The following is a 23390-nucleotide window of genomic DNA, read 5'->3' as shown; positions in this document are numbered from 1 at the left end:
TGTTGTACAACACTGTGTACTCAGTCACTCAGTTGAAGATATGTAGAATACAGTTGTAACACAGATCCTGGTTTTAGAGATGTTAAAATGAAAAAAATGTGCATCTTAGAATCAATGAAAGAAGCAGTGAGTGAGATTCAGAACTCTTAATTAACTGGTATCGGAAGGAATTTCCAAAAAATTTTATTTTTTTATTTGGTAATCAGTTATTACTTGTATTCATTTCTCAGCCTTCTTTTGAAAGAAGTATCTCTTTTTATTTTTTATTTACAACAATTTCAAGAGTCTGAGTAAAACTTCTTCCAACACGCAAAACTCAGTAGGGGGTAGGTAAAAAGTTGCTTATATAATTGAGCTTTTTGGGTGTGATAGGTCACTGATTCTCTTCTGTGAGTGACCCATCTCCGTTATACATAATCAGTATGACTGAAAGTGATGAAATACTTGTATACATTATACTTGAGGAGATGGGGCAATTGAAGTATAGTTTGGTTTTTGTAAGGTTTTACTACGTTTCTTTACATTTGTGTTCCTAATGCTTAATTATCTCACGGTATTTACTTTATGAGAATTTGAGTTGGTCTGAAAACTTACACTTTATTTCTGGGTGTCAGTTTCAGAGGTCCTTTTAAAAATGATCAATTGTACTGTTTATAACATGATTTAATTATTTTCCCTAGGCCTCAGGATCCTTCAGCCCAGCAAACAAATACCAGTGGAAGCAATGTTACCACATCTTCAGCTCCTAATAGTAACTCCACATCTGGTTCTGCCACTAGCAACCCTTTTGGCCTAGGTAAGTGTCTTTAGTCATTTTCATAGGAATTGGGAAAAAATTGTCTTCTTCCCAGGGTAGTTTTGATTAAATGACAGAATTACACATTAAGTCACTTTAACAAACAACAAAAAAATTTATAGCTCATTTCTGTAATTGTTGTAGGTAGTAAGGAGATAGTTGGGAATATAGATATGCATGGTTAACTTACATTTACATTTAGTAAATGGTCAATAAATGACATATTTCTTTTTAATAATGAAAGAGGCAGTATATGTGTACTTGATCTGACTACCACATAATTGAATCTGAGGAAGAATAGCTAATTGTTGATCATAAACTAAGATCCTGAATATAATTTTCTCACTTGTAAAACGACGGGTTCAGACTGCATTTAGTGATTTTCTAACTCCGGAACACACAGAAAGGGCTGGGGCCTAGGAGCAAGCCCAGTGGTTAAGGATTTCGTGCACCAGCCAAAACCACTTTTCTTATATCAGTTTTATATACTGAGGTTCTATGGAAGGTTTTGTTGAGGGTAGGGTGGGGGTGAAGGGGAAGTATCCTGAAGCTAACAAAAGTTGAACTAGATAGATAGAAGCTTAATGCTTCTTTCAGTTCTTAAGTTGACAAGTATAGTACCTTGAAATATGTCTATTTTTACATGTACCATTTTCACATATCAAGGATCATACCTTTTATCCTTCCAGAAAATGGTTTTTAGTAATTGAGTTCTGTGCCAAGTATGTTGGAAACATTTATGGCATGGCTTGGCTTCACATTTGCTTTGTAAAAATTATTTGCTGTTTTTATTTTCTAAAATGATCTTAGGCTAAATGTGTCCCTGTTGGTTTAGGCCAATGAGTTTCAGATGGCAAAATTATTAACAAGAACAATCTAGAAAGATTAGGATGAAATTATTTAGTGTTCAGACCCGTGAAAAGTATTGTTTAGGTGTAAATCGTTACCCCACTTTCCACATTTTATAGACAAAAAAAATTAAAGCACAGAGATTTTAGTTAATTTGTCTGAGGCTATACATTTCCTTTATCTCCTCATTTCTGGTTTCATTCCTACCCCCTTCTACCAAGTACTCCGTTTACTCTATATATATTCAGTTTTTCTTTTTGCTGCCTGTTCTCATATTAAGGTCTATCCCATGTATAAAAGCCACAGAATCTTACTCCCAGCACCCTTTCTTTTGCTTCTCTTCTCAGCTGTCTTTGGAAAAGGCATTTTCTGTTTTCTGGCTACATTTCCTTTTCTCTAAGTTTGCTGTGCCCTAATTTTTGCTTATCACTTCGCTGAAAATTCCTTTGATAAGGTCACCATTGACCTCTTAGCTTACCAAAATTAGTGGACACTTTTTAGATTTTAAATCAGTCTCTTAATGCTTATCAATCTCTCCTTGAAATTTTTTTTCTTTAACTTCTAGTTCATTTTTTGACCCTTTTTTTTCTGTCTCGTTTGTAGGTCTGTTTTCTTCTGTTGCTTGTGTAGGTATTGTTCCTCAGAGTTCTGCCTTGTCTTTTTTATCTTCTTTTACTCGTTATCCTGAGTGACATTATCCTCACTATATCCTGGTAGTTCTCAACTCTGTATCTCAACCCACATCATTTCTGAACTCCATGCCTGTTTTCAGCTCTCTTTGGTATTACCTGGTGGTCTCTAAGTACTTTAGCCTGTATGTGTCCCCTCAGAAAGCAAAAGAAAACAAAATAAATACAAATACTCATCAGTTTGCTCCTCAAACCACTACCTCTTCCTCACCAGATCTCTTGATCCATAACCTCTTCTCTCTCCCACCCCATGCAATGATTGCTACTTTCTTGATATAGGTTCTCAACTTTTAAAATCTGTAGTGTTTGCTCTGGGTCATTTGTACACTGCTATTCAAATAAGAACATCTTAAGTGACTATTCTGCTTAAAATCTTTCAAGATTCTCTGCGATTTAGCTCTTGTCTACCTCTCCATCCTCATTTCTTACTATATCTCAACAGTTCTATTAGTCAGGATAAGCTATCCTGTGGTAACAGATAACCCCAAACTCAGTGGCTTATTACCACAAAGCTTAATTTCTTGCTCCAAAGCTTTCCTTCACGCTGTATGCTTTTTGCTGGTTAGTGGGGCTCCCATCTGCGTAGTCTTCAGAGACTCAGGCTAACAGAATTCTGTTATCTTGCAGCTGCACCACTTGGAACATGGCAGAGACACAGCTAAAGAGTGTCAAGCTAGACCTCCTATGCTATGGTTAGAAGTGATACCCATCATTTCTTGCAGTCCTTTGGCTGTAACTAGTCACATGGGCTTGTCCAGCTGCAAAAGAAATATAAAGCTACACATGGAATGATTAATGAGCACTGTTGTCTGCCATTCCAGTTATACTGAATTTTTTTGCAGTTTCAAGAATACATCTAATATTTATCTCTACTTCTTGTATATATTGTTGTGCCTATTATTAACTCTCCTAACACTCCCCACTTCTTCTCCTTGCCACTTATTCATTCTCCAAACTCATCAAGTATCATGTTGTGGAAAAGCAGCCATCCCACTTAGGTACTATATTACCATAATACCTGGGACTATCTATTGAAGTACTTCTCTGCATTTGTTTTTCTTTTCTGTTTTTCCCACTAGATTGAGTTCTGAGGGAGTTCTTATGTCTTTCTTGTCACCTTATTCCCAACATGTAGCACAGTCCCTGGCATATATAGTGCCCAGTAAGTAAAGAATGAATGCATTTGGTTGGTTATGTAATTTTTACAAAGTAAACATTATATGATGAGCACGTTATCATCCTCTTGGAACTATTAAGTTTCTTCATGATTTCATTCTATTGAATGTCCTGGCCTTTTCTCTCCTTGATTGACAGCAGCTCTTCTCTAACCAGAGTTTATAGGTAGATTGCTATACTTAAACTAGTCTTTTGCAAAGAGATTGTTAGAAGTATAATCCAGTGCATAGTTTTCATTTGTTTCTTCCTTTAGTTGGCATGTTAAGGTGTGTTTCTCTGACACCAGCCAATTTTTCAACACTACCTGTGTGTCCAGTAGTTCAATTCTGATACTACCTACCTGGAATTAGTGTCAGATCCCACAAGTTAAAGGGCTCAGCCCCTAAGACTGCCCCTACTTCAGATAACAGTCCAAATCCCATACCACCTCTGCTTCTGACCGACAGGCTATAAATTGGGGTTTCCCACAACCTCCTCCTCAGGCTTGGTAATTTGCTAGAATGGCTCAGAGAACTCAGGAAGATACTTTAGTTATATTTACCAATTTATTAGAATTAGGCAAGTGGAAGAGAAGCATGTAAGGGGGTTGGGGGTGAGTACAGAGCTTACATGCCCTCTCTGGGCATGTCACTCTAATAGCATTTATATGAGTTCACCAACCCAGAAGCTCTCTAAATCATTGCTTAAGAGTTTGTTACAGAGCTCAGACTCGAGCGCCTTCTGCTCTCCTTCCCTGAGGTTGGTGGTGATGGGAAGTACGCGGCTCCATTGTAATCTTAAGGGACCGACATCGTATATGCAGTCCGTTGTTGACCAGAACAACAGTTATGTGGCACATGATTTATATTTTTGTATTATACCACACATAAGAAATATATGTTATACCACACATAAGAAAAATATGTATGGTTTTATTACTTAAACCTAAATATCAGGGTGAATACATTTTTGGCTAATTTCAATTATAAAAATTAAACATGTATTTATAAAAAGTAATAAGAATTCTGTTTTTCCTTTAAAATGGTTTTCTGTGATGAACTATTGATTCAGTTAATATTTTTTGCAGTCATGTTAATGACAAAATTTCTGACTTTCATTTATGTGTCTTTTTTTCTCTCTTTACCCGTTAGGTGGCCTGGGAGGACTTGCAGGTTTGAGTAGCTTGGGTTTGAACACTACCAACTTCTCTGAACTACAAAGCCAGATGCAGCGGCAACTTATGTCCAATCCTGAAATGATGGTCCAGATCATGGAGAATCCCTTTGTCCAGAGCATGCTTTCAAATCCTGACCTCATGAGGCAGTTAATTATGGCCAACCCACAGATGCAGCAGTTGATACAGAGAAATCCAGAAATTAGTCATATGCTAAATAATCCAGATATTATGAGACAAGTATGTGGAATGTTCTTCCGTTTCATTTAGCTAAAAAATTATACTTTATTAATTATTTTATGCCTAAAGAGCTTGGCCTGTATATGTATGGCTAAGATGAAAAAGGAAATCTTAATCTTTGCTCAGGAAAACTCAGCAAAGCACTAATTTAGATTATTTGAACAAAGCACTAACTTAGATTGTTTGAACAAAGCACTAATTTAGACTATTTGAACTGTGAATTTTCTGCTATATTTTAAATATCCTTGTAAATAGGTATTTTTCAGATTTAAGAAACAGAGTCCAGTTCAGGAGATGGGCATTCACTTATACCAAAGTGCTTCTTTCTTGAAAGAGTTTGAATGTTAGCTTGCTTTTTGAAGTGAAATCCAATAGTAATAGTTTCAAATAATTTTCGGATTTCAATATTGAAAACTGATAATTGATGGAATTAGAAAACTTGATAAAATTAGCTGTGGCAGTTAATAGCCAAAGTAATCCATGTGTGTTTCATTACCCTTTTTTTATGGAAATCTTTTCTTTAGACATTGGAACTTGCCAGGAATCCAGCAATGATGCAGGAAATGATGAGAAACCAGGACCGAGCCTTGAGCAACCTGGAAAGCATCCCAGGGGGATACAATGCTTTACGGCGCATGTACACAGATATTCAGGAACCAATGCTGAGTGCTGCACAAGAGCAGGTGATAACATTGGCTCCCAGGCTCAGGCTAAGGGGAGCTCCTATTTTAACAAAAATGTGTGTGTAATTGAGGAATGTGATTTTCATTAAAAAATCTTTATAAGCTGTTATTTAGAACAAAAGCTTATTTTTTATGATTTTTGTGTTTTTTATTACAGTTTGGTGGTAATCCATTCGCTTCCTTAGTGAGCAATACGTCCTCAGGTGAAGGTAGTCAACCTTCCCGTACAGAAAATAGAGATCCCTTACCCAATCCATGGGCTCCACAGACTGCCCAGAATTCATCAGCGTCCAGTGGCAGCACCAGCACTGTAGGGGGCACTGGTGGTAGTGCTGCGAGCGGCACTGCTGGGCAGAGTTCTACTGCACCGAGTTTGGGGCCTGGAGTAGGAGGTATATTCATAACAACCTGTACTTTTCTTTGCTGTCCTCACTTATTTGAATTTTGTTATTTGAATAACGAAACCATTTCTTAATGCTGTTATTCTTTGTGCTTCTCTCTCTCTCTCTCTCTCTCTCTCTCTCTCTCTCTCTCTCTCTCTCTGTATGACAAGTAGCATTTATGAACTATCTTTTCATGTTGTAAGGTTTGGGTTTTTTTAAAGAAAGCTTTAAATATATAATGATTAATATTGATCAGTTGTGTGCATTATAATAGAAAGGGTTACTGAGGATTTCCAGGGGCAGTTTTGTTTTTTTAACATTTTCGTAAGATAGTTTGGGAGAAGTAGGTGATCGGTCATCCTATTTCAAAATTTGGAAAAGGAAGGGCAGAGGGAACACAGTTACCTGTGTGCTTATTACTAGAGCATATGTTTCCTGGCTTTAGTCCGGTTTTGTATTCTAGATCAGCAGGTTCTCAACTCCAGCCCTGAGACAGTGCTGAACTAGCTGCATTCAGAGCACTTGCCAGGTTTGTTAAAAATCCAATTTCCAGGTCTTAACCTCAGACTTCGTGGATCAGCATCTTCCACAGTGGGGAGGGGGAGAGGGGGATTTAAGATCTGTGTTTGTATAAAGCTGTTGGAGTCTAATGTGTGAACAGGTTAGGAATTTACTTTAATCATTTCCTTGTAGACTGGATTCAATAAATGGATATCCTTTTTCCAACTACTCAGATATTTACATGTAAGATCAGGTCTGACGTTGGTAGCCAGAGGGATGGTTTTAGTTTATTTGGCATATAAATGAGAAGAAATGAAAGCACGGGACCACTTCCTGAAGATGAGAAGGACTGAATAAAATATTTTAAAAGATGCCTGTGCCTTGGCAGAGGAAGTGTAAACATGACATGCTGGATGAAGAATTTTTAAAAATTCATGACTGAGAGAAGAAATCAGAATAGGCAGTGTAATTGGTGGTCATAGTGGTATATATTTTATAGAATACAGTGGAGGTGTCTGGATATAGCACAGGTTTTATAAAAATTGAAGTAATAGCCATGTTTTAAAATGGAGGTATAATCAACATTATCAGTTTCAGGTATACATGATTCGATATCTGTATGTGTTACAAAATGATTGCCACAGTAAATCTAATTAATATCTGAAGTAATACTATTTCTAAATTTAAAAAAAATCATCCTGTTCTGTGTTTTACTTACTGCTTATTTGATTCTTATTAACAGTCTTGTGAGGCAGATGCTTTATTCACATTTTAAAGGTCTTAGAGCTGACAGGAACAACGATTTAATCAGATTTCCTAATACACGAACTGCTTTTTCTATTACACCATGGTTTTTTACAGTAACTTTTTTCTAACAAACAAAAATCAGTTTTGCAACTTTTTACTCAGATTTTTTATTTAATGCTTGATACTGTGATCGGGTTAAGACTTCATGTTAATGTTACCATCAAAGGAAAACAAGAAACAGCAAAAATGAATTTACTTTGCTGGCCTAACAAATTGTTAGCATGTTTGTACACTAGTACGATTTTTTACTCAACTCTTTGAAATTGGATATACACATGTTATATACATGTGTGTACACGTGTATCTGTAAAGATGAATTTCTTGATCTCTCTTTTACCCTATATACACTTAACTCTAGAAGGTAGAAAAATCTTAAAGCAGGGGTTAGCAAAGTTTTCCTGTAAAGGACCTCTTTCAGGTCAAGAGGCAGAGTCAAGAATATTACATTTCAAGAGAAAACATTTCCACAAGTTTTTTTATTGATGGAATTAAAAATATAATTTTTTATATGTATCTACGAATGATAGGAATGGGTTTCTTTTTGGGGGATGACATTTTGCTTAGTTGGTATTCACACAGTTCCCCGTTGCAAATGTTAATCTATTAATACTGATATATAATGAGATTTTACTTATTTCATTCAAATACAGTCCCTTGGTAATGTAGGAGACTGGTTTCAGGACCCTTTGCCGATACCAAAGTCCATTCATGCTTTTTAAGTCCTTTATATAAAATGGTGTAGTATTTGCATATAACCTATATTTGCGTATAGGCTGTAGCAAGGTAGGCCTGTACATCACTTCAGTCGCATTGATTCAGCATAGTGTTTGGCCCATGACATTCAAGTTTTGCTTTTAGGAACTTTCTGGGATTATTTTCAATCCATGGTTGGTTGAATCCACAGATGTGAAACCCGCAGATAGGGAGGACCGACTGTATGTACTCATTCCAAAAGTACATGATTTTAATACCATATTCACCAGGTTGGAAAACACTTACAGGATTCTATTAGATTCTTTGCTTTACTGCAGATTAATCACTTCCAATTGAAGGTTAGGTGGTAGTGCCTCAATTATAGTTAAATGAACTTTGAAATGTGGAAGTTCTTTGCGCTTGCACTGAGGTCTAGAAAATGTTGCTGGAATGGTAATGTGAGATAAAAAACGTGTCTACTGCAAATAGTGGGAATGGAGGAGATCTTTTAACTTTTGACAGTTTGAGAATGTATAAAGTACCTCGATGTTGCTTGTGATTCTAACCATTTCAGTTGTTGAAATGACTTTACCACCATATGAGTTTTGCATGTAAATGCTATTTTACCTTGTTGAATTAATTGAGAAACATTACCAAGTCTCTAGCAAAAGGTGATTTCAAAAGTCATTTAGTCTTTCTTCCATACTGGTGGTTGAGTGGTTCAGAAGAATTTCAGTCTTAGCCCTAACCTGAAAAATTTGTCAATAAATCTTTACCTCTGCTAAGCCATCAAGCTGCAGTGTGGTTGCATAAGACAGGATATTTCTAATAAAAATTCATGGAATTGACTGTGGCTTAGTTCACAAAAGTGATCGAAACTCCTACTGGTTTAATAACATGATAGTTCAAAATATTTTCCAGAGTACTTGCCAGTGAATAAGACATTGAATAACCGTAGTCTGTAAATACATTTTATTTTTTACAAGCTTTGCATATTTGTCCAACTAATCCTTTTACTCCTTCACATGTGCTTTTATCATCATCAGATCTAGCTTATTCCATCAGATTCTACTTTCTACAGATTCTACAGATTCAGGTTGTGGTGAACTAGTATTTTCTCAACTTTGAAATAGTTTACCTGTAGTTAGTTCATGCAGACTGCTTAATAGAGGCTAATTTTAAGTCCCTTCCAACTTGGCATTGGTTCCTCAAATAAAACGAACGGGTCAGTATCAGTAACATCTGTCAGCTCATCAAGATCCAAGGAATACCACTCAAAATAATTTGCATTGTTTTTTAATTGAGTATTGATGTTGAGCACAATGTCCTTAACTCTTGAGGAGCTGTTCTCCCTGAAAGGCTAGTTTTAAATTTATTTTCTCAGGACACATTTATTTGGCTGCTGCAATCAAGATTTGATGAACCCATGTTAATTAATCACCATTAGTACACTGCTTTCCTTACCTGGCTAACAAATAAGTCACTTGGAAACTTAACTGTGGTTGCAGCCTTACTTTCATGTTTTATTTTTGTAAAGAAATTTGGCTGTGATGGGATATTGCATTTCAAATTTTATTTTCTGACTTGCTTTTTTGTGAATTGGGAGCACTGTGATGAGTGCTTAGTCTAGCAGTGTCAAAGTGTATTGTGTTCTTTAGTGTCATTGCATAATAAATACAAAATTTTGCCATCTCATTTGATAAAAGAATCCATACTCCACTATGCCTTAAAGGCATGACATTCATAACCTAACTCTTCCTTTTTCTTCTTATTCTGACATAATAGGTATGCACTGGGAATAAATAAAATAACATGCTACAGTGATTTGTGTGGCATCAGGTATAACAGTTACTGTGATTTGTGGTACACTGAGCAGTAGTATGGGGCGGTAGGGTAGTGTCACATAAGCCTCTGTTGAGACCATTCAAGTCTGCTTTTGTAGTGCATAAGCAGCCATAGACAAACAAATGAGCATCACTGTGTTTCAATAAAACATTATTTATGGGCACTGAAGTTTTGAGATTCATATAGTTTTTGCATTTCACAAAATGTTTATTTTCTCTAATCATTTAAAAATGTAAAAACCATTTTTAGCTTATGGGCTATCTAGAAACTAGAACTATCTAGTGCTCATAGGCCATAATTTCCCTGCTGACTATGTTTGTCAGCCTCTGTCTTATAATATTCTTGGACTCTAGGATGTAGGAAAAAAACAAAATTGAAAAATGAGAAAACTAGGAGAAAAACAAAACATTAGTATTTAAAAAACAAATTGTAATAACTAGAAAGATAAGTGAGAAGGGTCATATGTTTTTTGAAGCCTGATGAAACATTGGATGGAATAAGAGCATAAGGGAACTGAAAAAGTTAATGAGTTAAGTACAATATGAGTTTGAGAATGTATCTGAGTTTGAGTATATGTAGTCAGCAAGTGAAAAATCTGGATATATGTTGAACAAATTAATTCGTTTTCAAAGAAAGTTGAATTCAAATAAATTTAGCTGTAGCTCTCACCAAAACAAAAAGAACAGAAAAGAAAAACTAGAGAATAATAGTAGCAAGCACTTTACTAATTCAATGGTCACAACTGCCCTATGAAGTAGATACTATTTACCTTACTTTACAAATGGGAAAATTGAAGTATGAAGAAGCTAAATAACTTGCCCAAGGTTACATAGATTAGATTTTAACCCAAATAATCTGGCTCCAGATACTACCATTCATCTCTATGCTGTCTGGTCCCTGAAATGTTAAATGTGTCTCCCATTTTGCTCAGTGAGTGCCAGTGCCCAGTGAAAACGGGATGGAGGCCTGCATCTATTGTTCCATTGGCGAGAAGGCTTCTGTCTTTCTTCAGTGTGAGCATATTGAGTGCTGACTATGATTCTGATTAAGTGATCCTGGAAGAAGAGTTGGTTCAGATGTCAATTTATGGGATTTTTCAATAGTAATTTTGACCATAATTTAATTTTTGTCTTAAATGGATATAGAATTTAACTTTTCCATTAGATGTGATTTTACTGTGAATGCAACCAGAGTGTTTAAAACCCGTAAGCCCTCCTTTCCTGGTATATGTTGGGTGTGTTTTGGAGATCTTAGTTTTTATAATTCTTCATTAATTAGTTCAGTTGATAAATAATGTGTGTACTCTGTTAAAATTATGCACAGTGTATATTGTTTAAAAATTTCACTTTTTGTTTACATATATTTTCCTTGATACAGTGTTTTTTCTTTTTTAAACAAACTTCCAGCTAGTATGTTCAACACACCAGGAATGCAGAGCTTGTTGCAACAAATAACTGAAAACCCACAACTTATGCAAAACATGTTGTCTGCCCCCTACATGAGAAGCATGATGCAGTCACTAAGCCAGAACCCTGACCTTGCTGCACAGGTGAGTTTGTAATTGTATTGAGAAGGACTGTGCGATGTGAATTGAAATAACCTAATCGGATACTTGTGATTTTGGCATATTTGTCAGATACTTGTGATTTTGGCATATTTGTGTTGTGTGCTACTTTAACACACTTGAAAAGTAGGTAAGCTGCATTTCCACTTTTGGGACGGTTTGTTTCTTTGCAGCTTCGTTTCTGCTATTTACTGGCTATAAAGAAACGCAGGTGTACTTTGTTACCTACATATGCTGATTTAGGAGATGAATAGGAAAGTTTTGGGTTGCTTTCCTTTTTAAAGATATATTCTTTAATGAAATATAAATCTTGAACATAATTAAAAACAGTGTTAATACATTTGAAATACTTTCATTTATTAGTTCACACAGATTCTGAGTAATCATGTTCAAAATGGCAGTTATAAAATAGCCTTAAATTGTTTATTAAAGGCAGAGGAAGATTTGTGGGTACAATGTTCTCTTTCTTTCTATTGTTGATCTACCCTGCTCCCCACCAAGTTATTATCCTGGTCCTTTGTTCATTTCCTAATTTGTTACTGAAGAGACCATAGTTAAGAAAATTAGTGGATCTCAACTCCTCGCTGAACATTTAGGATCACTTTGGGAGCTTTAAAATGGAAAAAAAAAAAAAAATCCTTGGTCCCCATTCTGAGGGGTTTTTTTTTGTTTTGTTTTGTTTTTTGAGGAGGGCACAGCTCACAGTGACCCATGCGGGGATCGGGGATCTAACCGGCAACCTTGGTGTTATTAGCACTCTAACCAACTGAGCTAACCGGCTACTCCCCCACTTTTTTCGAAAGCTTATGAGTGTATTTGAGCCAGACTGAGAGATTTTCACATAACTGCGTTGCATCTCTCCCCACCCCACCACCCCAGGTTCAGTAGGTGATTCTGATATACCCCTAGGTTAAGAACCACTGGATTTGAAAAACCTTGGAGAATGTAAAATAAGCTTTGATCACCTGTAGTTTACATTTGCTATTTATTGAAAATGGCTTTTGTAGAATGTTATGAATTTGAAATAATTTGCTTTATAGTTTATTTCCATTTCCAAAACTTGAAAAGCTTTTAAAGGTAATCGCTTTCTTCATTATGTCAAATGAAATGCTTTTTATTTTCTGAAGTCTGGAACCTTATTGAAGTATTTAGCATATATCTTTGAGCTATAATTTTCATCAATAACTTTTGCCCTCTTAAACTTTTGTGGAATTGAAAATAAAGAACAAGGTTTTAGGTGAGTTTTTGTATACTCTTTTAATTTTGTATATTGTAGGTACATTTCACGAAACATTATTTTACTCATATGAAAATTATCAGACTTGAGTTATTAGTATTAAATGCTACACTTTCCTGTGATCATAGCACTTTATTTAAATGTGGAACATATGTATATAAAATGATTTTATTTGTATGTTTTTAAATGCATATTTGACTAATAATTAACATTGAATGTGCATCTTTAACAATTTGACTTTAGCAAGCACATTCCCAGCCATTTTTACTAACAATTTTACATTTATAAAGTGATATGAGCACTTTCTTTAAAGCAAAATGTTGACAAAGAAGGAATGTCTTTTATTACAGACGATTTAGAAACATTTACAATGTGCTCTGGTTATCAGCAGATTAAAGTTTGTAGTTCTCCGTTCTGATTTTGATTTTTAGGCATTCGAAAAAGTCTGAGTGTAAAAACTATTGTTATATAAACAGGTAAGTTAGGAGAAATATCCTAATTAAATGAGATACGATTTTCTATGAAAGAATGAATTAAGTTTAAGGTGACATGCTTTTTCAAATAACATGAATTGGGAAGATAAATGTGATGACTTCATTAATACGTTCATAATAAAAAGTATTTGGAGCCAATAAAGAAGCAGGTTTGTTGAGCTCAAGTAGGTATTACTTTATTTGCTGTAAACTTACTGATCACTTTGAAATACATACTCTATATCCATAAAACATTGTCTGACTTTTTCCTACTTTAGATACTTTTTAAAAAAGTTAAATAGTCCACTTTGCAACAATAGATAAACTAAAGGAGGGAGAGAGGAATTCTCTCTACTTCTAGTACTTACATTTACTGCTTGAGGGCAAGGATCATTTCCCCCCAAACTTTGAGCCAAGAAATAGGCTATCAGTAAATCATTTGTTATTTGACTCTTCATTCTGGTGGGGAAACTGATAAAAAAATTGTGTCTTTCAAAGCTATGAGTATTTACTAGATTCTGGTTATGCTGATTGTGTATTGTAATTTCATTTTCAGGTATCTAGCATCGTGTTAATACTGACCCTGACTTTTTAATTCTAACACCTATTTGAAGGTTAGGGGGCATGCCACTTTTCTCATCTCTGGTAATAGTGAGGTGAAATCCAGAGGTTAATCTTGGTGTTCTTAAATGGATTTACATCTTTCAGGTTGTAAAGTATTTATTACTTCCCCCGGAGATCTGCTGGTGCTAGTCCTGGGCTGATTTTCACCTACCAGCTCCTTTTCTCTAGCAAGGTGGTTGCTGTTCTGCGGTGTTATTTTTCTGGACCTAATATTAGCTGTTTTGTAGTAGGCAGGTAGTTTAGTGGTTCCAGATCTGGATTTTCTCTGCTTGCCACTTGTGTGTTGTGGTGTCTAAGCAAGCTGTGTATAGTTTCATGTTTTGATGCTTATGTTTATCTGTCAGTGTAGCAGAAAATATGTCCTCATGAATGCCAGTTATTCCCATTTTCCTTTCAAGGGCAGCTATTCACCTTTGCTCCAGGAAAAGCCAAAGAAAATGATTGCCTTTATTTCTTAGGATACTGCATGTCATTATCATAATCATCATTCTCATTGAGAGAGAAGATGCCTTGTTTTTGTTTTTTTTCTGGAGATTTCCTCTTGTGGACAGTATCTTCCCTTCTTTTTTATTCATGTTCTACCTTCCTCCTTTTTAAGTGCCAGGTTAGGCACTTGGGGGAAGATAGACTATTAAACAAGGTACATTACTTGTTTCAGATATTTCCAGTTAAAATTGTTTGAACACTTGCCCCATAGATGATGCTGAATAACCCCCTATTTGCTGGAAATCCTCAGCTTCAAGAACAAATGAGACAACAACTCCCAACTTTCCTACAACAAGTGAGTAAGAAAAGATGCTAGCTATCTTCAGTAATGATTTGCTTGAAAAAGTTTGATGATAAACATTTTCCTTGCTCTTCTCTGGCTGATAGCAAAACATAGAATAGAGTGGTAATGCTGTCAATTTACAGAGAACTCAGCTTGATATTAACTGAGCCCCATTTCACTGCTGACCTTCTGCGTATTTCTTAAACATAAATTCTGAGGAAAGGACCATTTTATTTTTGCTTTTGAGGATTTAGGATTTTGAATGCTTTGTTACTACCATAAACCATTTCTTTTCACTTGACTAACTTTGAAGTGCTTCACTGTGTCATGTTAACTAATCTCCAGTAGCAGGAAAGAGCTACCCTATCCTATTTTACAGGTTTGGTTTCTTTGTGATGTTTTAATTCCTCCAAATTTAATACATCACCTGTTTTTCATGGGGTAGATCTCATTTCCTCAAACTTGGAATTAGCAAGATTAAAATTGTTAGTGTTGTCATATAAGGAAGGCTTTATTATTAAAAAGTACTTGAGATTGCCATGGTATGTTACTATTTAAAAAGATAAAAGAGAAATCAGTTTTGGTGTTTTGAAACTGGTAGTTCTAGGACTTTTAAATATTATGTAAATGATTCTCAGGCCTGTAAACCATTATCCAAGGTTTGTTAGTGTCCTTGATCTATTGTAATGTAAGCCTATCTTTTATTGGTCAGTCAGGTGGTGTATATTTGGAAGTAGTGAAGCTGAACTCAGGACACATGTATTAACTTCAAATTTGGAACTATTGTTTTAGAGTGTAGTTTAATGGTAAAATTGTTACATCAGTAACAAACAGATAACACTTGGTCAGGAGGAATATGTGGCTTTTACCATATTACCATGTTATATAAATTGTGCATTTGGAGTTGTCTCTTAGAAATACTACTTTCATCTTCTGTTGGAGAAAGGGAACAGTTGTGGCTTCCAGAGGAGCTCCTGATTGTCTTTCATTATGAAAGATCGCTTTCATGATGGATTTGGGAGGAGGTCAAATAACAATTTGCACACCAGGTTTACTGTCAAAGAGGAGGTGCTTGTGTTTATTTTGGGAAATAAATTATGGATTACCAGTGTCTAGCAGTAAGGTTTTAGATTTTCTCCAGAAACATAGCAAAGAAAACATTTAAATTTTACCATCACTGGTTGTAATTCCCCCGTAACCACCAGTTTTCTTTCTTCCTTAGATGCAGAATCCTGATACATTATCTGCAATGTCAAACCCTAGAGCAATGCAAGCATTGTTGCAGATTCAGCAGGGTTTACAGACATTAGCAACGGAAGCCCCCGGCCTCATCCCAGGGTAGGCTTCTTTGGGGAAGGTTATGAAAGTGCACAGTGATTACTTTCTCTGAGAATTTCAGATTTAATATCATTTTGCTTTTTTTTGTTGAGATTGTTTTTAAGACAGCTTTCAAAGTTAAAAAAATGCTCTCATTTTAAGAGTATAACTTAGCTGATATTATGTGAGAATGTAACTGATTTAACACCAGCTGTCCTGGTTTGGCCTCCTATTTTGCAGGAATTTAGCTTTATTATCAATTTGTGCTTTCCTTACTTAGGTTTACTCCTGGCCTGGGGGCATTAGGAAGCACTTCAGGCTCTTCAGGAACCAATGGCTCTAGCTCTGCCCCCAGCGAAAACCCAAGTCCCACTGCAGGAACCACCGAACCTGGACACCAGCAGTTTATCCAACAAATGCTGCAGGCTCTTGCTGGAGTAAATCCTCAGGTAGTGATGCTTTTCTGTTCACGTTTTACATTCCTTATGTTAGAAATTTCCAAAAAGAAAGAAAAGAAAGTGCTTTAGGGTTTAGACTGTAATAAAAAGCACAATCTTAAGGATATTGATTCTAAAATAGGCATTACAAAAACTGTTTCTGGTACTGAATTGCACTTTGGTACTACATTAGACACTAAAGGAAATGTTTCAGTTATAGAGAAGAAATGCTAAAACTTTGCCTTATTTTTTAGAAAATGACTTTAAAAATGCAGTATTGTTTGGAGTCTATTTGAAAATTATGTTAAATATATTAATTTTATAAAAGTTTGTCAGGGAGAAATAAGAACCTTGCTTATCCCCAAATATCTCCCAAACAACTGTATTCTATCTAGTCTTTGTATTTTGACTTTAAAAACAAAATCCTAACTACCTTACCCCTGCCACTACCATCTCTTCTAGGAACTTCTGTTACATATGTACACCTGACAAATATGGCTAAAAAATGTGGGCTCATAATAATGTTTTAACATCTGGAAACATTATTGGCTTTATTAAGAGTCTGCCATTATACAAAGATGATTGCCAGTTCAAACCTGGTATAGTAGGTTGCCTCCAAACTTCAGCATGGCAAAATAATGGCATGCTTGCTTATTTTAAGCCTTACTGAATACAAAAAGAGGGCAGGCTTTTATCTCATACAAGTATTTGTATCCCTGATACCTAGCATAGCTTCTTGCTCAGTAAATATTCATGGACTTAATGAGAAAAAAAATTTAGGTATTATTAGACAGAGTTGTTATATAAGTTGAACAGTCTACAGGCCTCCTCATTATCAGGTTGATCAGGACTGATTGACCATTTATGTATTTTTGTCTTACTGCATTATTGAAGAAAAATTTGATGCAGCTCACTTGTTAGGAGTATAGTCTGGGGGCCTGAAACTGAAACGTTTTTCTGAAGACTTTTGACCAATGCAGAAATTGAATCTACATTCTAAGCCTCATTAACACTTAAGAATTTTATACATGAGGATATTGGCTTTTATAATTATCCAGTTGGTCAATAGCTACAAAGTAAATTATCTAATTCTAAACTACTTCCTTATATAATTTTCATTGCCTGTTCATTAGTTTCTTAAATACATAAAATAATATTTGAGGTTTATTAAGCTATTTTTTTTTAGCGTGTGATCTATTTGACATGGTTGTTTAGGTATAAGTTAGACTATTTAAACTTAACAAAACAATGTGCTAATAGACTTTTAAATATGTTGAAAATGTTTTGAGAGAGAGTCCAGTGCATTTGTAGCTCAGAGTTTTGGTTATTTTTTTCTTTAACAGCTGCAGAATCCAGAAGTCAGATTTCAGCAACAACTGGAACAACTCAGTGCTATGGGGTTTTTGAACCGTGAAGCAAACTTGCAAGCGCTAATAGCCACAGGAGGTGATATCAATGCGGCTATTGAAAGGTTACTGGGCTCCCAGCCATCATAGCGTTTCTCTATCTTGAAAAAATGTAATTTATTTTTGATAACGGCTCTTAAATCTTTAAAATACCTGCTTTACTTCATTTTGACTTTTGGAATTCTGTGCTGTTATAAACAAACCCAATATGATGCATTTTAAGGTGGAGTTCAGTAAGATGTGTGGGTTTCTCTCTGTTTTTTTTTTCTTCCTTTTTTTTTTTTTTTTTTGGTGGAACAATGGGAATCAATGCTTTTTCATTTAAGGCTATTGCATGCATCAGACACTTCTGCATTTATTGTAATTTTTAAAAAACATCACCTTTTATAGTCAGGTGAACAGATTTTTGTCCTGCATCTGTCCAGTTTATTTGCTTTTTAAACATTAGCCTATGGTAGTAATTTATGTAGAATAAAAGCATTAAAAGAAGCAAATCATTTGCGCTCTATAATTTGCGGTATACAATATTGCTTATTGTGACTTTGGCATGTATTTTTGCAAACAAAATGCTGTAAGATTTATACTACTGACAATTTTGCTTTATTTGTATACAAATAAAGTATGCACATTTGGGACTGCATTTCTAGAAACGTACTGCCGTAGATTTTCTGAGCAAAACACCTACAACCAAAAAAGGTAAAGGTAAGGAAATACTTTAAAGTTTAGTATTTCCTAATTGTGTAGAATCTTACAGCATCTTTGATAAACATCTCAGCAAAAGTGCCAGTTAGTCAAGTTTGTTGAAAATATAGTAGAAAAGCTGATTCTGGTTATCTCTGTAAGGCCATTTAATTGTACAGACAACATAATGTAACATTGTCTCAACATTCACAGATTGTAAATTACCTTAATCTTTGTGCAGACTGAAGGAGCACTATAGTGTAACCCAAAAGTGCATTTGCCTAGGACTTTTCAGCTTCTCCCATAGGTAGATAAACAGGCATTACACTTTGTAATTGAAATGTTGCTTTCACTGAAAGTGTCTTGATGTTTCAGTTATTTGGGTTTATCAGATTTCTCATGCACAGGCGATACATGAATTTAAAATGATTTGTGAGCTACTTGTTTCTGAAGTGTTTTGGTAGTTTATTAAGAAATAGTTAAATATTGTGCTTTCAGAGCCTCAGAGAAGGGAATTTAGGGGAGGGGGCGGGGATCTATCCTGGATTGGGCCAGCCTGAGTAATACTGGCAACCAAGATTCTGTTAGGATTTCTGTGCATATAGTGTAGTAAACAAGTATCATTCAGGGGTGAAAAACAAAGAGCCGTTTTAACAATGTTGAGTACATTTGGCTTTCTACAGCCTTTTTCTTTCCTCCCCAGAGAAGTTCTGTTTGCCTAACTCTCAAATTGTTGGGGTGGTACATTCCTTTAGGACCAATTAAAACATAACTTTGGGGTCAGAAATGTATTTGGCTGACTCTGGTTCAGTATTCTCTTATGTCATTACAGTCTCTCATGTACATTTACAGGAAATTAAAATGTTAAAGTAACCTAAATTGAGTTCAGACCAATAAAATCAAGGGAAATAAAATTTGAATTCCTTTACTTCCGTAAGTTGCTTGCTGTTAAAACAAAAAGGTCAAGAGGTCAGGTTGCCCACTAGCCCGTGCATTGTTATGACACTTTCCCCAAGAGGAAAACACGTACCAAGGTCAAGGTGGAGGCATGGCTAGAGGAAGTTGTTAAGGATGATATTCATGTGTCTTTGCTCTCTCTGCCGTATGCCTCAGTCTGATTTAAAAACTTTTGTACTGGCGAATGGTGGTATACAGTGTGGGATAGTGTCATAACCAATTTGACAGTTTATTAATCACAAAATAACAATAAATCTCTAGCTTTTACACTTGGTTTGTCTTGCCTCTTTTGTAGAAAGAAAAGAATGTCTTCAATTTACTTCTAACAATGTCTTTTAAAGACTGTTGGAGTTGATTTACCCCAGATTTTATCACACTTGGTTCTTTATTAACTTTTCAAGTTTCCTCAGTTAAAATATGTGCATATACTGTATTATATATTAAAAACATAGCCAACTGGGGAGTTAGCTGACATGGACTCTGCTAGCTTTTTGTGGTACCTGACTAGTTATTTGACTTTGTAAAGGCATCGTGATTTCTTTTTTGTAAAAATGGTGGTGAGGCCCATGTGTACACTCAACTGAATGATCTCCTACGTACCTTTTCAGCTGCTGCAGTGGTGTGATTTTTTTTTGTTGTTTGTTTCTAATACGTTTATCTTACATCTGAATATCTTTTAGGGAGTTCAAAATATTTATGATTCTCAAAAGATTAAAAAGACATTTAAAATACTATAGCCTTAAATTATCATATTGAGTTATTACAATCGAATAAAGAATGGAGTGGTGAAAAGAATATTTCAGGATTTTATTTACCAAGTGGAATATTTGTGATACCTTTTGTTTTTAAAAGATTTTTTATTAAAAATATAGCTAACATACAATACTATATTATATTAGTTTCAGGGGTACACCATAGTTATTCAACATTTATATACCGAAAGAAGTGATCACCACGATAAGTCCAGCAACCATCTGAAACTACTGTGCTATCACAATATAATTGACTATATTCTCCATGCTGTATATTACCTCCCCATTACTTAATTTGTTTCATACCTGGAAATTTGGACCTTTTATTCCCTCCCCTCTCCCCTCTTTAAGTTTATCAATTACAGTTGACATTCAGTATTTCATATTAATTTCAGCATAGTGGTTAGACATTTGTATAATTTAAGAAATGATCCCCCTGATTAGTCTAGTACTCACCTGGCACTACACATAGTTACTGCCATATTATTGACTATATTCCCTGTGCTTTACTTTGTGTCCCCATGACTGTTTTGTGACTACCAAATTGTACTTTTTAATTTCTTCACCTTTTTCAACCTGCCCCCCCAACCCCTCCGATTACCACCCCAACAAATCTAGTACCCATCTGACACCATACAGTTATTACAGTATTATTGACTGTATCCCTTGTGCTATAGGCCACACTCCCAAACTACTTTGTAACAACCAATTTGTACTTCTTAATCCCTCCCCCCTTTTTCACTCACCGCCCCCTAATCTGGTAACCATCAAAATATTTTCTGTATCTATGAGTTTGTTTCTGTTTTGCTTGTTTATTTTGTTCTTTACATTCCACATATAAATGAAATTACATTGTATCTGTCTTTCTCTGTCTGACATACTCTACTCTGCACAATACTCTCCAGGTCTGTCCATGCCGCCGCAGATGGTGAGAACCCATTTCTTTCCATGGCCAAGCAATATTCCATTGTATATATGTACCATCTACTCTTGATCCATTCGTCCATTGACGGACACCCAGGCTGCCTCCACATCTTGGCCGTTGTAAACAATGCTGCATTGAACATATGGACGCACAGGATCCCTCAAAGTAGCGTTTTGGGTTTCTTCTTATAAATACCCTGAAGTGGGATTACTGGGTTCTTCTTTGTCTCTTCTTATAGCCTTTGTTTTAAAGTCTGTTTCGTCTGGTATAAATATTGCTACCCCAGCTTTTTTTTTTTTTCATTTCCACTTTTATGAAATATCTTTTTCCATCCCTTTACTTTCTGTGTGTGTCTTCCAATCTGAAACGAGTCTTTTGTAGGCAGCACATGTAAAGGTTTTGTTTTCTTATCCATTCAGCCCTACTATGTCTTTTGATTGGACCATTCAATCCATTTGTATTGAAAGTAATTATTGATAGATCTGTAGCTATTGCCATTTTATTCATAATTTTTTAAAAAGATTTTTATTGGGGAAGGGGAACAGGACTTTATTGGGGAACAGTGTGTACTTCCAGGACTTTTTTTTTTTCCAAGTCAAGTTGTTGTCCTTTCAATCTTAGTTGTGGAGAGTGCCGTTCAGCTTCAAATTGTTGTCCTTTCAGTCTTAGTTGTGGAGGGCCCAGCTCAGCTCCAGGTCCAGTTGCCGTTTTCTAGTTGCAGGGGGCGCAGCCCACACCCTTGCAGGAATCGAACCGGTAACCTTGTGGTTGAGAGCCCGCACTCCAACCAACTGAGCCATCCAGGAGCTCAGTGGCAGCTCAGCTCAAGGTGCCGTGTTCAATTTTAGTTGCAGGGTGCTGCCCACCATCCCTTGCGGGACTCGAGGAGTTGAACCGGTAACCTTGTGGTTGACAGCCCACTGGCCCATGTGGAAATCGAACCGGCAGCCTTTGGAGTTGGGAGCAGGAGCTCCAACCGCCTGAGCCACCAGGTCGGCCCCTTTATTCATAATTTTGATTCTTTTTATTTCCTGCATGAAGTCCCTCAAACATTCCTTGTAATACTGGTTTTGTGGTGATGAACTTCTTTAGCTTTTTCTTGTCTGGGAATCTCTTTATCTGACCTTCAGTTTTAAGTGGTAGCTTTGCTGGGTGAGTACCCTTCGTTGTATGACCTTGGTTTTCATCATGTTGAGTATTTCCTACCAATCCCTTCTGGCCTGCAAAGTTCTGTTGAGAAATCAACTGACAATCATATGAGGGCTCCTTTATAAGTTACTAGTTGCCTTTCTCTTTCTGCTTTTAGAGTTTTCTCTTTATCTTTAACCTTTGCCACTTTAATTATGTGTCTAGGTGTGGGCCTGTTTGAGTCCATGCTGTTTGAGACTCTACACTTCTTGGACTTGTATGTCTATTTCCTTCACCAGGTTATGAAAGTTTTTAGTCATTATTTCTTCAAATATGCTCTCAATCCCTTGCTTTCTTGTCCTTCTGGAACCCCTATGGTGCGAATGTTGCTATGCTTGATGTTGTTCCCAAGGTCTCTTAACCTATCCTCATTTTTAAAAATTCTTTTTTCTTTTTGTTGTTCCGATTGGGTGTATTCTGCTACCTTGTCTTTCATATTGCTGATTCTGTCCTATGCTTTATCTGGTCTGCTGGGTGATTCCTCCTAATGTGTTCGTCATTTCAGTTATTGTTTTCTTCAGTTCTGACTGGTTCCTTTTTATGGTTTTTGTATCTTTTTTTATGCTTTCTATCTCTGTTGAAGTTCTCACTAAGTTCCTTGAGATCCATTTTGTTTAGTTCTTTTTCTGGAGTTTTCTCTGGTTTCATTTGGGATGCATTTCTTTGTTTTCTCATTTTGGCTGCCGCTCTGTGTTTCTGTGTATTAGGTAGATCTGCTCTGTCTCCCAGTATTGGCAAGGTGGCCTTATGTGGTACGTGTCCTATGGAGCCTCGTGGCAGTTTCCCTGGTGACCTAAGTGTGCTCCAGGAGTGTCCTTCATGTGGGTTGTGTGTGCTCTCTAGTTAAACAGGAGAGCCTTGATTGCTATTGGCATGTCAGTGGGTGGGATTGACTCAAGCTAACTTGCTGTGGGGTTTCGCCATGTCCATAGACTATGGTCTGCTGTGTGAGGGGCTTACTGCACTGAGTGGGATTTGTCCCAGCAGGCTCAGGTGCCTGTTGAGACCACCCTTTGCGTGTACCGCTTGGTATAATTGGGCAGTGCTCTGCTATAGTCTGAAGCCAACCTCCAAATATGTTCGTTCTGGAGCCTCTTGGGAGGGGCTTCAGTGCAGTCACATATCAGCCACTGCCTGTGATTGGCCAGGGGCTACCTGGTAGGAGCTACAAAGTGATCTGCCATTGTTTGCTGCCTGTGCTAACCCTGGAGGCATGTGGGAGAGGCCATGCTGCAAACCCAGGAC

General features: G+C 36.2%; 1 protein-coding gene across 2 annotated transcripts in view; it reads left to right on the top strand.

Moving 5' to 3' along the window:
• Positions 1–20075, top strand: part of UBQLN1 (ubiquilin 1) — a 38224-nt gene extending 18149 nt beyond the window's left edge. The window contains exons 3-11 of one of the 2 annotated variants that reach the window (XM_081067075.1): positions 681–796; positions 4641–4903; positions 5428–5586; positions 5744–5978; positions 11222–11364; positions 14411–14494; positions 15705–15820; positions 16080–16248; positions 17580–20075. In XM_081067075.1, the coding sequence (XP_080923201.1) occupies positions 681–796; positions 4641–4903; positions 5428–5586; positions 5744–5978; positions 11222–11364; positions 14411–14494; positions 15705–15820; positions 16080–16248; positions 17580–17732 (1438 nt within the window). In that variant the 3' untranslated portion in view covers positions 17733–20075. The remainder of the gene's footprint in view (positions 1–680; positions 797–4640; positions 4904–5427; positions 5587–5743; positions 5979–11221; positions 11365–14410; positions 14495–15704; positions 15821–16079; positions 16249–17579) is intronic. The other variant, XM_081067076.1, reaches the window with a different exon arrangement.
• The last annotated feature ends 3315 nt before the right edge of the window (positions 20076–23390 follow it).

Source organism: Rhinolophus hipposideros (genome assembly GCF_964194185.1).
Source record: "Rhinolophus hipposideros genome assembly, chromosome: 11".
Classification (NCBI taxonomy): domain Eukaryota; kingdom Metazoa; phylum Chordata; class Mammalia; order Chiroptera; family Rhinolophidae; genus Rhinolophus; species Rhinolophus hipposideros.
Note: the sequence above shows the minus strand (reverse complement) of the source record. Positions and strands in the feature narration are given on the sequence as shown.